We start from the raw sequence: 13,668 nt of genomic DNA, 5'->3' as shown, positions 1-13,668 counted from the left end.
AGGAACCATGGCCTACATGCCAGGATGCCCACATTCCAGTCCTGGCTCGGCCTCCTAGCTGCTGTGTGACCTCAGGCAAGTTGCTACCCCTCTGAGGTCCCCAGGATATTCCCGGGACTCTGAGTCTACAAGGCCTGCCCTCCCCACGGCCCATGGAACCTGAGCCCCAGTCCTGCCTTGGGAATAGAGGCCAGAGATGGCTGCCTTCCTCCCTCACCCCTGGGGACTCAGCAGGAATCCAGGTGGCTTCCAGATTCAGAAAACTCCAAGGGGAAGCCCCTACCCAGTTCCAAGGACCCCTTCTACTCACCCCCCACTGCCAGGCACTCTCAGGGGCTAGTTCTCCCTCTCCCCATGGCACCATCTCTACCTCTGTTTCTCTCTCCCATTTGCCTTCCCCTTCTCATGCCCATTTCACAGATCGGCAAAGGCCAGAGTCTGGCCACCCCTTGTTCTCTGTCCCTTCTGTGACTTCCTTTATGCCAGTGTGATGCCGAGATAGGAGTGACGCTGCAGCCACAGACTGGTTGTTTGCCCTTGCACAAGTCATTGCCCCTCTCTGGCCTCAGGGTCCCCGACTGGAGGTGAAGGACTTGGATGCAGTATTGAGGGCCCCATAGCCCAGGGTCTGAACTGCCTCCTGGTGGTGGTGCTGACAGCAGGCAGCAGGCAAGGACTGCAGCAGTTTTTCCCCTCGGAAATGTGTTTGGCCGTTGCCTCCCCTTTGCAAGGAAGGGTTGTTCAGTTCTAGAGTGTGGCGCTGAGGGAGGCAGGGGAAATTTGTGTGCCCTGGGTGCTCTAAGAACAGCCTTAACCGTGGACTTTCAGGGCAGCATGGGGGTGTAGGCACCCTGTCTGGCCTAGTCCGGGCAGCCCCCAGGCCCAAGACTGTACCAAGGCATTTTGGGCTTTTCTGGGAGAAAGTGACAGGACACTGGGCATCTTCCTGCCCAGAACCCAAACACACAGCCAACTTGACGGCATTGCCAGGCTCACTCCCCATGCCAGCTCTGCGTCCTTCAGCTCCTCCAGCAACCTGAAACGCATGGCAGGAGCAGGCAGCCCAGCTGGCCCTCGCCCGTCTGACACGTGTGACCGTGCGGGGGTGGAGGTGGGGAGACGGAGAGAGATGCCCAGCATGCTCTGCTTATGATTCAAAAGTCCTCAGTCAACAGCCTTTAAGGGAAAGCGCAGAATATGCAACTTACATGGTGAGACCAGATTTAGGTAACTAAATATTCATGCATCTAAAAAAGTCAGAGAGGATCAACATCCAGTGTAACTCAGCTGGGGTGGGAATGGGGTGGCTTTTATTTTCATCTTTTTTTTTTCTAGATTGTTTACAATGAGGCTACTTACCTTTGTAATCAGAATAAACCCAAAAATCTGTTTTCACTTAAAAAAAAAAAAAAGGAGTTTAGAAAAATGAAGTCCCCCCTGCCCCTTTCCTGGGAGTCTGCTGCACAGTTTCTCTTTCTGGCTCTGCTGCTCAGGTGCTGTGTGATCTGAAGCCAGACCACACCCTCTCTGGTCTCCATCCTCGAGGGCAGCGATTAGATGGTCTCTGAAGTTCCATCAGTTAGTGGAGTCCCACAGCATGGAATTTCCCAAGGGATGGGCTTCTGTAGCCCAGGTCAGCCCTCTTACCCGCCCTCCACTGCCCAAACCCCCTCTGACTGCTCTCTCCCCACTCCACCTGCCACCCCAGTGCTTGTCCTGTGTCCCCAGTGGACCCATCTACACCACAAACAAGATTCCCAGGCCCTCGAGGAACTTGCCTTCCAGAAAGCAGACTTGTCCAGAAACAGACAGCAAGCTAACAAATGCATACACAAAGAAGGTCATTCCAGAGGGAGGTGAGCCTGCCAAGGGGAAAAAAGGCATTGAGATAGCACGGGGAGGGTGGAGGATAGTGCATTTTCACTGGGTGGTCAGGGAAGGCCTCGATGGAGAGGAAGCATTTAAGTTGGGATCTCAATGACAAAGAGCCAGCCAAGAGAATATGTGTGTGTGGGCAGGGTTGGGGGAGGCGCTCCAAAAGAAGAGACCAGCAGAGGCGCTGAGGCTGGAACAAGCAAGGCATGTCCCAGGGAAACACGCCTGGTGGGGCTTGGAGCACAGTGAAAGATAGGTGAGTTGGCCAGGCGCAAAGGCTCACTCCTGTAATCCCAGCACTTTGGGAGGCCAAGGCAGGTGGATCACCTGAGGTCAGGAGTTCGAGACCAGCCTGGGCAACATGGTGAAACCCCCTCTCTACTAAAAACACAAAAATTAGGTGGGCGTGGTGGCATGTGCCTGTAATCTCAGATACTTGGGAGGCTGAGGCAGGAGAACCCAGGTGGTTGCAGTGAGCTGAGATCATACCACTGCACTCCAGCCTGGGTGACAGAGTGAGACGGAAGGCAGGAAGGCAGGAAGGCAGGCAGGCAGGAAAGAAGGAAGGGAGGAAGGGAGGGAGGGAAGGAGGGAGGGAGGGAGGGAGGAAGATTGATTGGTGAGTCCATGAGGTTGGAGGGTTCTGGGTAGCTTAGGACTTTCTCCAGGGGCACAGAGAAGCCGAAGGAGGCTGTACACCACTAGAGGGCGGGGTTTCTCTCTTATGAGATCACTCTGGTGTTAAGAGGAAAGTGGGTTTTAGGAGCAAAGGAAAGATAGGGAGCCCAGGGAGAGGAAGGGTCCAGGCGGGAAGACCTGGGCTTGGAGACCTCAGCAGGTGGTGGGGGCGGTCGTGCAGTGTGAGGCATATCTTCCAGGTTCATCTGGCAGCACCAGGTCCCTCCAGCAGCATGAACTGGAAGTGGGGTGAAGGAAAGGGAGCCACCAGGCACCCTCCCCAGATGGGACCTGAACAACTGGGCACTTGGTAGAGTCTAAGATTGCAGCTCAAACTCACCCCATGCCAACCCTGGGTCAGGGAGAGGTGACCTTTAAAATAGCAGGTCTGAGTCACAGGTGGGGAGCCTGCCATTGCCTTAGGGGGACAGCAGCATTGACACAGGCCCACCCTGAGAAAGGTGCCACGGTCCCAGCCTGGGCAGGGCTCTCAGGGTGTCCCTGTAGATAGCTGTGGATGTAACCTGGCTGGGCATGTGTGGGCCTGTTGGTGTGAGCGTGTGTGTCTGAGGGGGCTTGCCACCTGTCACTGAGTGGGGGGCCAGGCTGGCCCCAGGCCTTACCCCTGGATCTCGGTTTAGGAGGGGCAGGTCCACAGAGCAAGGGAAGCCAAGTGCTGGAGTCAGGAAACTGAGACCCCGTCCCCTCCAGCAAACTAGTGAGCTCCTGAGAGGACAGAACAATAGCTGCCCCTGCTGGGCCCTCAGGGCCATTGTGGGTTTTGGTGGCTGTGACCTTGAACACGTCCTTTCACTCCTCTGCCTCAGTTTCGCGTCTGTAAAATGGAACAGCTTTGCAGGGTCATTGTGTTGATGATGATGTGCACTGTCTCGTTGGAACACACAGGATTTTAAGTGTCAGGTGCAGGAATATGCTTATTACCCGCAGGAGCGTGGATGAGAGGGCTTTGAGCTCCTTGTCTGGGAAAAGAAGGGGAAACAGAATATCCCCGTCTCAGGGCCCAGGCCTCTATCACAGTGACCCCATCAGACCTGAAACTTGGAAAAGGAACCAAAAATTAGCCCCAAGCCTGAGCCAAAGGAACCCAAAGCCAGAGGAAGGGTCTGGAGGGAGGGTGGGGGTGGGAGTCGGGGTGGCCAGTGACCCAGTGACCGTAGTGCCCTTTCCAGCTCTGTAAGCAGTGTGGTCCCCACAGCCGGGTCCGGGCTCATCCCAGCACTGCACCTGCCCTGGGGCCTCGACCCCAGCCTCCCATCCACTCCTTCACCTGCCCCACAGTCCTTCGAGGGAGACGTTTCAGAGGAGCAGCTGGACACACTCTTCAGGATGCAGGCCCCTGCCCCAGCTGGCCACCTTGGCGAAGCTGCTTCCTGTGGCAGCAGAGGAAGTGATGTCAGGGCACAGATGGGTGCAGAGGGTGTGGGAAAAGGGCTGCGTGAGGAGCCGCCTTTGTTAGGAATGACTCGGCATCCCTCGAGCCCGCCAGCCCCCATTTGTCATCGGTAACGGCCATTGTGACCGCCTCCGAGGGGGCCCCAGCCTGAACCCCACAGCCGCAAGGAGCCAGGGCCAGATGGAGGAAGGGCTTTGTGTCCAGGGAGGGGTCCTTCCATGTGGGGTTGTGTGTTTTTAAAACATAATAATAAATGGGCTTCTCTCCCCCAACTCTCCCCGCTCCCCACTGAGCACATCAGCCACACAGTGAATGGGAGAGATTTTCCATGCAGTGGGAGGTCAAGTCTGGGGAGAATCAGCCAGTGTCCAGGGGCTAGAGAAAGACTGTGATTACTGATGATAAATGTGCCCAGCGTGGGGCATTTCTCTGTCCTCACCTCCCGCCTGACTCCTTCTGCCCTCCCTGTCCTGAGCCAGTCAGCCCTGGAGACACACAACCCTGCATGGCTACAGATGCCCACCCCTGGTGGTAAGCCTGGGGGTCCCAGGCCTGCAGACAAAAGCCAGCGGTGGGGGTTTCAAGGCCTTCCCTACCAGACCACAGCAGCTTCCCTCTGAGGTCTCCACCCTGGGCAACAGGTCTGACCGGAAGTGGACCCAGCTGAGATGGATGGCAGGAATTTCCATCCCAGGCATGGGAATCACAGAGCCCAAGCCTTCACCCACAACCCTGCCATGGCTGTACTGTCTTTCTGGGCCCGCTCTCCTACCTCAGTCCTGAATCAGCAATTGGGCTCTGGTCCAGCTTGGCTGTTAATTTGCTGTGTGGTGTTGCATTAGTCACTTCCCCTCTCTGAGCCGGTAGAACGCAGGACTCCAGGGGCTCCAGGCTCTCTGAACATTGACTTTCTATGTGTCTCATCTACTCGGGCTCAGGTGGTGCTAGGCCAAGGAAACGGCCTGTGGGGTGTCTGACCTCCCACACACAGTTCAGCTAGAGAACAGCTCCTGCCTGCTGCCGCTCCCGGGCACTTGCATTGCCTGTTTGTTTGTTTGGAGATGGAGTCTTTCTCCATCACCCAGGCTGGAGTGCAGTGGTGAGATCTCGCAACTTCTGCCCCCCAGGTTTAAGCAATTCTTGTGCCTCAGCCCCCCGTGTAGCTGGGATTACAGGCACCGGCCACCACACCCAGCTAATTTTTGTATTTTTAGTAGAAACAGGGTTTCGCCATGTTGTCCAGGCTTGTCTCGAACTCCTGACCTCAGGTGATCCGCCGGCCTTGGCCTTCCAAAGTGCTGGGATTATAGGCGTGAGCCACCACGCCCAGCCCACAGTGCTTGTTAAGAAAGATATTTGCATCTGTTTTCTCAGTTGACCTTTCACAGCAATACCCCAAAATTGACAGAGCAGGAACTGCTAGTCACTTCTTTATAGATGGAGAAACTGAGGCCTTGAGAGGTCAAACAACCTCCCAAGGTCTCAGTGCAGGGTGAGGCTTGGAACCAGGACTGCTGGCTCTTGGGTCAGCCTGGGCCCAGGCTCAGAGGCGTGGTAGGGGCCATAGCACTCCCTGGCTTCCCCTGGGAATAGTGACAATCTCTCGCTTAGGAATGTTGGAGCCGCCCCCTCCTCTCAGAAGACCCTCTGAGCAGTATAGTGTCTTTACATTTGTCCTGAACTCACCCCTTCGCCTCCTGGGCCCTCACTTCTCATCCAGATGGGTCAGAGTCTGACACCTCTTCCACAAGCCTGTGTCTCCACAGCAGGCGCTGCACAGGCCCAACCCCTGGGAAGAAGCCTACAGATGGGCACAGGGCCTGCTGTCCAACCAGCTCCACTTCACTCCCAGAAGGCGCCCTGTTGCCCATGGGGGACACCAGGAAGAGCACAGTGTGTTCCCTGCCCTCCAGGAGCAGCCACCAAAACTGCGAAGGAGCCTTTGAGCTGTCTGACTCCAAACAGACTTTCCAGAAGCAGGAAGGTGCCCGCTAGACCCTAGCCTGGTCACCTCACCCTCCTGCATTTTAAATGGGTGGTGACATGAGGAACTTGTCCATAAGGAAGCCAGCATGGAGGTGAGGGGTGCAAAAATGTGTCTTCTAGAGAATATTTGGATAAGATCGCCTGGGAGACCAGGCTGTAAGCTCCAGACTGGGAAGTGCACTGTTTAGTTGGAAGTGTGCTGTTTAGTTAGTTTAGAAGTTAGAATTCTAGGCCGGGTGCGGTGGCTCATGCCTGTAATCCCAGCACTTTGGGAGGCCAAGGCAGCTGGATCACGAGATCAGGAGTTCAAGACCAGCCTGGCCAAGATGGTGAAACCCCGTCTCTACTAAAAATACAAAAATTATCTGGGTGTGGTGGCAGTGACTGTAATCCCAGCTACTCGGGAGGCTGAGGCAGAGAACTGCTTGAACCCGGGAGGCAGAGGTTGTAGTGAGCCGAGGTTGTGCCACTGCACTCCAGCCTGGGCCACAGAGCAAGACTCTGTCTCAAAAAAAAAAAAGTTAGAATTCTAGCAATGGCTGGAATCTCAAATTGCAGCTGAGAGTAAGGAAGGCTTTTCTAACTATTAGGTCTGTCCAAAGAAGAACCTTGCTGAGAAAAGCAGTGATGAGTTCCCCGTCCCCACAGGTATGTGAGTCAAGGTTGGCTGAGGAGTTGATGGGAGACATTGGATGAGATGGCCCTTTAAGTAACTTCCATAGAGACCTCATATGTGCAGGTAAAGGCAAATTAGAGGTGAGAGTTTGAATGGCGCCCCTCGGAGGTCCCATCCACAGGTGCTGGTGGTCATTTTGATCTAAGGCCTGGGATGGGTAGGCTGGAGCATGGTTAGGAGAGCCCAAGGGTAAATGTTTTCTCCTCCTCCTTCCCCGGGTTCTACCCACGCTCTGCTTTAAGACCACCCTATAGCAAAGGCAAGGAAAGGGACCCTAACTTAAGCAAATGTGCTTTCTGAAGAAAAACATTTACTCAACTGGACATTTTCACACATGAACAGATTCCCCTTAAGGGATCTTTTTTTTTTTTTTTTTTTTGAGGCGGAGTCTCGCTCTGTCGCCCAGGCTGGAGTGCAGTGGCCGGATCTCAGCTCACTGCAAGCTCCGCCTCCCGGGTTCCCGCCATTCTCCTGCCTCAGCCTCCCGTGTAGCTGGGACTACAGGCGCCGCCACCACGCCCGGCTAATTTTTTGTATTTTTAGTAGAGACGGGGTTTCACTGTGTTAGCCAGGATGGTCTCGATCTCCTGACCTCGTGATCCGCCCGTCTCGGCCTCCCAAAGTGCTGGGATTACAGGCTTGAGCCACCGTGCCCAGCCAAGGGATCTTTAAACCTCCAAGTGTTAGAAGCAGAGGAGGGCTTAAGAGACTGACTTGGCCAACCTCCTCATTTGACAGACGGAAACTCCAGGGCCTGGGAGAGAACAGCCACACAGCAGTGCCAGTCCCCAGCTGGGATGCAAACCCAGGGCCTCTGCCTCCAGCGATTTTTCCTGTCCTTCATTTGACTGTCTTGTTGTTACATCTGTGCAGGGATGTGTCCTCTTTCATAGCTTCTTGGCGGGATATCTGGACCATTCTTGGATGCAGCTTTAAAGGCAGGCTGCACTTTTGCAACTTAGGCCCAAATGAGTTCTACTATTAGGAAAAAACACTTTCTGTGGGAATTTTCCTGCCAGCAGGAAACCCAGACCCGGCCTGGCTGAGGCAAAGACTTCTAGGGGAGCCTATCTTAGATGCGGTTCCTCTGTAGAGACAGAGCGGCAGGAAGTCCTGCAGAGAGGCCAGGGAGGCGGGGCTGAGAGACGCGGCTCAAGCCTTGCTTCCTGCCATCGACCAGGTGACCCTTCATGTCCCTTGTTGCCCCACGTTTTCATCTGTAAAATGGGAAGAGTTGTGAGGAGTAGCACATAGTAGACTTAAATGCCCATTTCCAGTTCAGCAGAGCTCAGAAGACAGATTCTGGTATCAGATTCCCTGAATTTGCCCCCTAGCGATGCCACTTACTAGCTTTATAGCTCTATACCAGTCACTTAAACACTTTTGGTCTCAGTTTCCTCATCTGCACTGTGGGGATAATAATCATATGCAACTCATAGGCCTGTGGTTCCCAAACTGTGTGCCAAATTATCCCAGGGTTCCTCAGCACCCTCACAGGGGAGCCGTGGGATATTTTCAATGTGGGAAACACAGTAATGCTAGATAGCTGTCAGACACTGCACCAACAAGTAGCTCACAGTTTCAATGTCCTATCACTCTGCTTTCCTTTATTTGGCACCATATCTTTGCACAGCTGGGATTGTGGCATTTGGGAGTAGCCCACGACAAACAATAAGAGTAGTGGTGTCCACTCGGATTCCAAAGTTTGAGAAGTTGTACAGCGCCCGACGGGTGCACACATCCCCATTCATAATTCTTTGTGGCTATTTAGGAATGGGATAAAAATATATGTTTTCTTTCAATTTATCCTAAGATTTCAGAATATAAATATTTACAAAGCTGTTGCGATCTAATACATTCCTGTTAGGGACTTCTTTTTGGCCTTGGGATAGCCTAAAAAAATTACTGATATGCTAAAAATCAAAACATTTCTGCATCTCTGCCTAGGGTTATTGTGGAGCTCATTGAGTTTATATGAACCACCCTCTGAGCAGCGCCTGGCAGGGTAAGCATCCAGGAACCCCAAGACCCCATTATTCTCCCACCCAGCTGGCACCTATGCAGCCTGGCCATGGGTTGCTCTCATCTAGCCCACCTTTCAAGCCTTCCTCAGTCACTGGGGCCCAAGTCAGGGCCAGGGAGAAGTGAGGGCTCTGCACAGGCCCTGGCATGCCCCACACTTACTCCCTTACTGTTTTTTGTCGTTGTCGTTTTGGAAACAGAGTCTCACTCTGTCACCCAGGCTGGAGTACAGTGGTGCAATATCCACTCACTGCAACCTCTGCGTCCCGGGTTCAAGCAGTTCTCCCACCTCAGCCTCCCGTGTAGCTAGGATTACAGGTGCACACCACCATGCCCGGCTAATTTTTGTATTTTTAGTAGAGATGGGGTTCCGCCACGTTGGCCTGGCTGGTCTCGAGCTCCTGAGCTCAGGCAGTCCACCCACCTCAGCCTCCCAAAATGCTGGGATTACAGGCATGAACCACCACGCCCGGCCTACTCCCTTACTCAAGTTGCATTCACTGTGTGCTGGCCAGCAGAGTCCACTCGTGGTCCCTCCAGGCAGGAACCTCAGGTGGGCCTTTCATTCTTTCGTATCTCCTGGCAGTCTCTGCCTCCAGGACACCTAGGGTATAGGGACACAGCAAGAGGGCAACAGCTACATCAAGAGCCATCCAGTGCTGCTGCAACAGAGAGGCACAGAGGGGACACTTGGCCTGCGTTCCTGCCAAGGCCAGAGCTGAATCTTTGCACCAGGGCTGAGAGGAGGGGCAGGGTGGGAAGAGTGGGGCGGTAGGGCTGCCAGACGCAGGGCCTGCTGCACTAATGGATGTCTAATGTTTGCTTTCCTCAGTCCTGTCTGTACCCACTTTATAAATGGTCTGCATTAGAGTTATAAAACAAAGTCATAATACAGCCTGCAGTGCTGCAAAGCACAGAGGCAGCTGTCACCCCGGGGCTGGGGGCGGTACTGTTAGAGATGGGTGTAGGCACGTGACATGCACCCATGGGCCCCCATGCCCCTTCTCCTGTGGCTGTGACCCACCCCCAGAGGGAGGCTCAATCCTTGTCTTTCAAAGACAAGCTGCCTGAGGCCAGCAAGGGGCTGGTTCAGACCCAGGGGCCTCTGAGTCTGAAGGCAGAGCTCTGTCCCACAGCCCTCAGGGCTGAGATGGAGACAAGATGCTGGTGGTCAGTGGTGGGCATGGAGTCTGGCAGGTTCTCTGCTGCCCAGATGCCCTCCTGGCTCCATTCTGCTCTCCCAGAGCTGCCTGGCCTGGCAGGGAAGCCTCAGTGGCCATCTCAGGGTGTGCACAGCAACCAGCTCTCAGGCCACTGGAAGCCAGTGTTCAGCTCCCTGGGCTGTGATCAAGTCACTGTGTCATCTCATCAAATCCCCAAGCAGCCCTAGCGGGCTGCCAGTTTGCCTACAGTGAACGTGTCCCTGTACCTGGCAGTGGGAAGCAGGTGTCAGAGAGCCCTGGCCTGGCCTCAGGAATCTGCCTTGCTGTTCCCACATTAGCTGCCCGCTCACTGGGTGGCCTCAGGCAAGTCATGCGAACCATTTGAATGGTCTTCAGTTTCCTCTGCTTTGAAATGAGGACAGTTCCAGCCTTGCTGGCCCCTTGATGAGAGAGCCCTGTGGACTATGGAGTTCTGGTCACTGTCAGGGTGCTATTAGGATTCCCGGGTGTGGAGACACCCACACCGTTAGAGAGCTACATCAATGATAGGTGGTGTGGAGTCTGAGACAACAGCCCAAACGGTGAAATCTTTTCTCAGGTTCAAACTTTTGATCTGCCTCTTGTTAGCTGTGTGAACTTGGACAAGTTGCTTAACCTCCCTGAGCCTCCATTTACCCATCTCTAAACTGGGGACTAATAGAACATACCTTACAGGGTTGGTGCCAGAATTCAATAAGTTAACAATTTAAATTCCTGCAAACATAGCACCTGATGCTGGGTAAGCATTAGTTGTTCTTTCAATGCAGCAACATGTACCTACTGTGCGCCAGGCCCCACCTAGGCATTCATGCATGTTTATCTCATGCGATCCTCAGAGCAGCCCAGAGACAGGGGAAGGGTGTCCACCTCTTGTGCTCATCATAACGAGCTCATCACCTCTTGTGCTCAGGCATAACGAGGTAGGAGTTAAGGTTCTCTCCCTGGGCCCTACAGAACATGCTGGATGGAGCTGGAGTCATGTGTCATCTTGTTAGCTCCCCCACCCCCACTCCCCACACACACTGGCCAGGGCCTAGGCCCCAAGCTGGTGATAGTTTATGCATTTTCTCCCAAGTTCCCCAGTCTCAGCAGGCTCTCCTGGTCCACAAAGAGAAAGCATAGTCAGACTTTCTGTTCTTGGGAAACCAGGTGTCCCCTTGGCCCCTCTGCCTATAGGGGGATTCCCTAGGGCCAAATATGGCCTGCTAGACCAGAGAACAAGTGCATGATCCCAGTGGCCACACAGGCCTCCCGGGACACCACCCTCCCCACTCCCTCGGCTGTAGGTGGGGCCTCTGGCTGGAGGGGCTGGGCAGCCATGCGCCACCCCACAGCTTCATTCACTGTGTCCTCTGGGCAGTCAGCAGAGGAGGACAGGCCCCCGACAGCTTGTGCCCAGCCACCTGATGATTTGGCATTTGGCGCTGGAAAATTCGTTTTCGGAGGTGGATTGTAAACCAGCAGCTCAGCGGCCCGGTTTCCCGACTTCTGGGCACTGGCGGTGGCCACACCCCTCTTCCTGTTTGTCTCACCTCCTGAGGTGCAGTTCTTTCCAGGGAGACCGGGTGGGCCAGGATTTCCATTTGGCCCCCTTCGTGGGAGGAGATTGCCATAGGCACAGCCTCGTCTGCTCTGAAGTCTCTTCATCCATTGTGCTAAGGGCTGGGGTGGGGGTTGGGAAGAAGAGGCCAAGGGTTGGGTGAGAGCCACAGACCATGGGAGGTGAGCTCTGTGGGGAGGCTTCTGGGAAGGAGGGCTTCCCCTGGGGTAGGAGACCTGCAAGGGGCCTAGCACCATGGAGTCCAGGCCTGGTTCAGCCGGCTCACCCCACCCCTGCCCCGCAGCCCTGACTCCTGTCCTGCTTGCCAGCCTGGCCGGGGCTGCAAAGGGCAGCTGTGACTCCAGGGCAGAGCTGGCCTGGTTTGAGCTCCAGCCCCAGCCCCGTTTCCAGCCCATTGCGTCTGGTGGCGTCACCATGAGGAACTGGATAGAGGCCGGGCAGGGACAATGGAGCAGACGCTGGGGGGTGCCCAAGGGGTATCCTCACCCAGACAGATTGCCTCCCCTCCCGGGACCTCCCTGGCCTCTCCATCTGTAATGAAGTACAATCACACAGCCTCTCAGAGCGGGAACTGGCTCTTTATAAAGCCTAGCCTCTTAAAAGCAGGGCAAGATGGGAAACTGAGGCCGCAGGAGTGCCAGACTTGACCCTGGTTGTAGATTGCGTCCCCAGCAGGGCTCTGGTTGCCCCACCTCTGCCTCCCCTGCCCTCTGCATCTGCGGTGGGTCCCCGGGGTGGGCGAGGGGTGCCACAGGGCTCTCCCAGCACACAGCCTCATGGAGGTCTCCACTCACTCTGCAGGCACTGATTCCGGCCGCGAGGTGCTCCCTGACTCCTTCCCGTCGGCGCCGGCAGAGCCGCTGCCCTACTTCCTGCAGGAGCCACAGGACGCCTACATTGTGAAGAACAAGCCTGTGGAGCTCCGCTGCCGCGCCTTCCCCGCCACGCAGATCTACTTCAAGTGCAACGGCGAGTGGGTCAGCCAGAACGACCATGTCACACAGGAAGGCCTGGATGAGGCCACCGGTAAGCCCACCCCAGTGCCTGGAACCCCCAGGACCCCCCAGGCCCAGAGGCACAGGCCTGGCTCCATGTGAGACTTCACACAGCCCTGGTGCCCCCTGGTCCTCAGTTCCCCACCACCCACCCCGGGCTTCACCTTGGATTAGCATTTCCCCAAATGCTGGCCACGTGTCCCAGCCTGACTTTGGGACCATCCCCACTGCATTCGATAGCACGGAGTGCCCCGTGAGCCCTCACTCCCTTTCCATTTTCTCTCCATCCTTCTGCTTCTGTCAGGGAGCAAGTTCCCGTCAGGTGGGGCTCTTGAGCCCTCCCAAACACCTGCCAATCTCCCTGTTTAACAAAGAGGGCAGGTTTCTGCCTCACGGCCCTGGCACCCCACGGCACCGACCCAGAATTCAATGCAATCGTTATTTTTACAGTTCCTTCTGTTTGTGGAAAGTGATACTGGTTTCCATTCACAATAATGATACAGCATTTCCTGCGTCGAAATAAATTGTTTTAGGTTAAAAAGAAAAACTTGAGAGTATTAAGTAAATAACCGTTCAAGTGGTGCTGGGATGTAGCCCAAATCTGGAGGGAGAGAGGAGAGCAGCCAAAACTGGGAAATTCGAGGAAGTGTGGGGTCCCTTCCTTCTCGGATGTGTGGGGGACCCTCGGTACTCCCAGGGGAGGAGGCAGAGCCCTGGGGTTCCCCATATCTCCCAGAACTGAGCCTGCCCCCAGGGTGCCCTCGAGTCTAAGTGAGGGGCTCTTGCTCACTGCCACCCGGTCCCTGTTGATAGTGCAGAGCCCTCAGGGTGAAAAGCCCTCCCTGGGGCTTAAGACAGGCAGGTGGGACCCCGCTTCAGTCACCGGACAGAGCCCACCCACCCCAGACTCGGGGCTCCCGGGCAGCCTTCCTGGCTTTTTGTTTTTCCCGTCTCTGTCTGAATCCTTTGCTTTCTCTTTCTTCGGCTCTCTTGATTTCGCTGCCTCTCCCTGCTCATTTCTCCCTCTCTCTTTTCCTTACGTGCCTGCTTTCCTTCTTTCTTTTTCTCTCCCTTCCCCTCTCTCTGTCTCACTGTCTCCCTGACGTGCTGTGTCACTGTCCTTCTTTCCCCCTTCTTTAGTTTCTGTTTTGTCATGTAAAGCTCACAGATTTCAGAACCAGTCAGGCTTAAAACCATACTCCAGAATGTACTCAAGGTCACTGAACCGTATTTTACAAATGGTTAAAATGCTAAGTTTT

At 55.0% G+C, this 13,668-nt stretch overlaps 2 protein-coding genes across 6 annotated transcripts in view; one reads left to right on the top strand and one right to left on the bottom strand.

The window, feature by feature from the left end:
• PCBD1 (pterin-4 alpha-carbinolamine dehydratase 1) overlaps nucleotides 1–13,668 on the bottom strand; it is a 1,172,580-nt gene that overhangs the window by 396,481 nt on the left and 762,431 nt on the right. The window lies entirely within an intron of this gene.
• The window catches only part of UNC5B (unc-5 netrin receptor B), an 88,171-nt gene that overhangs the window by 56,171 nt on the left and 18,332 nt on the right, over nucleotides 1–13,668 (top strand). For both annotated transcript variants that reach the window (XM_050803597.1, XM_050803598.1), the window contains exon 2: nucleotides 12,216–12,440. In XM_050803597.1, coding sequence (XP_050659554.1) covers nucleotides 12,216–12,440 — 225 coding nt within the window. The remainder of the gene's footprint in view (nucleotides 1–12,215; nucleotides 12,441–13,668) is intronic.

The sequence above is a fragment of the Macaca thibetana genome, chromosome 9 (genome assembly GCF_024542745.1).
Source record: "Macaca thibetana thibetana isolate TM-01 chromosome 9, ASM2454274v1, whole genome shotgun sequence".
Lineage (NCBI taxonomy): Eukaryota > Metazoa > Chordata > Mammalia > Primates > Cercopithecidae > Macaca > Macaca thibetana.
Note: the sequence above shows the minus strand (reverse complement) of the source record. Positions and strands in the feature narration are given on the sequence as shown.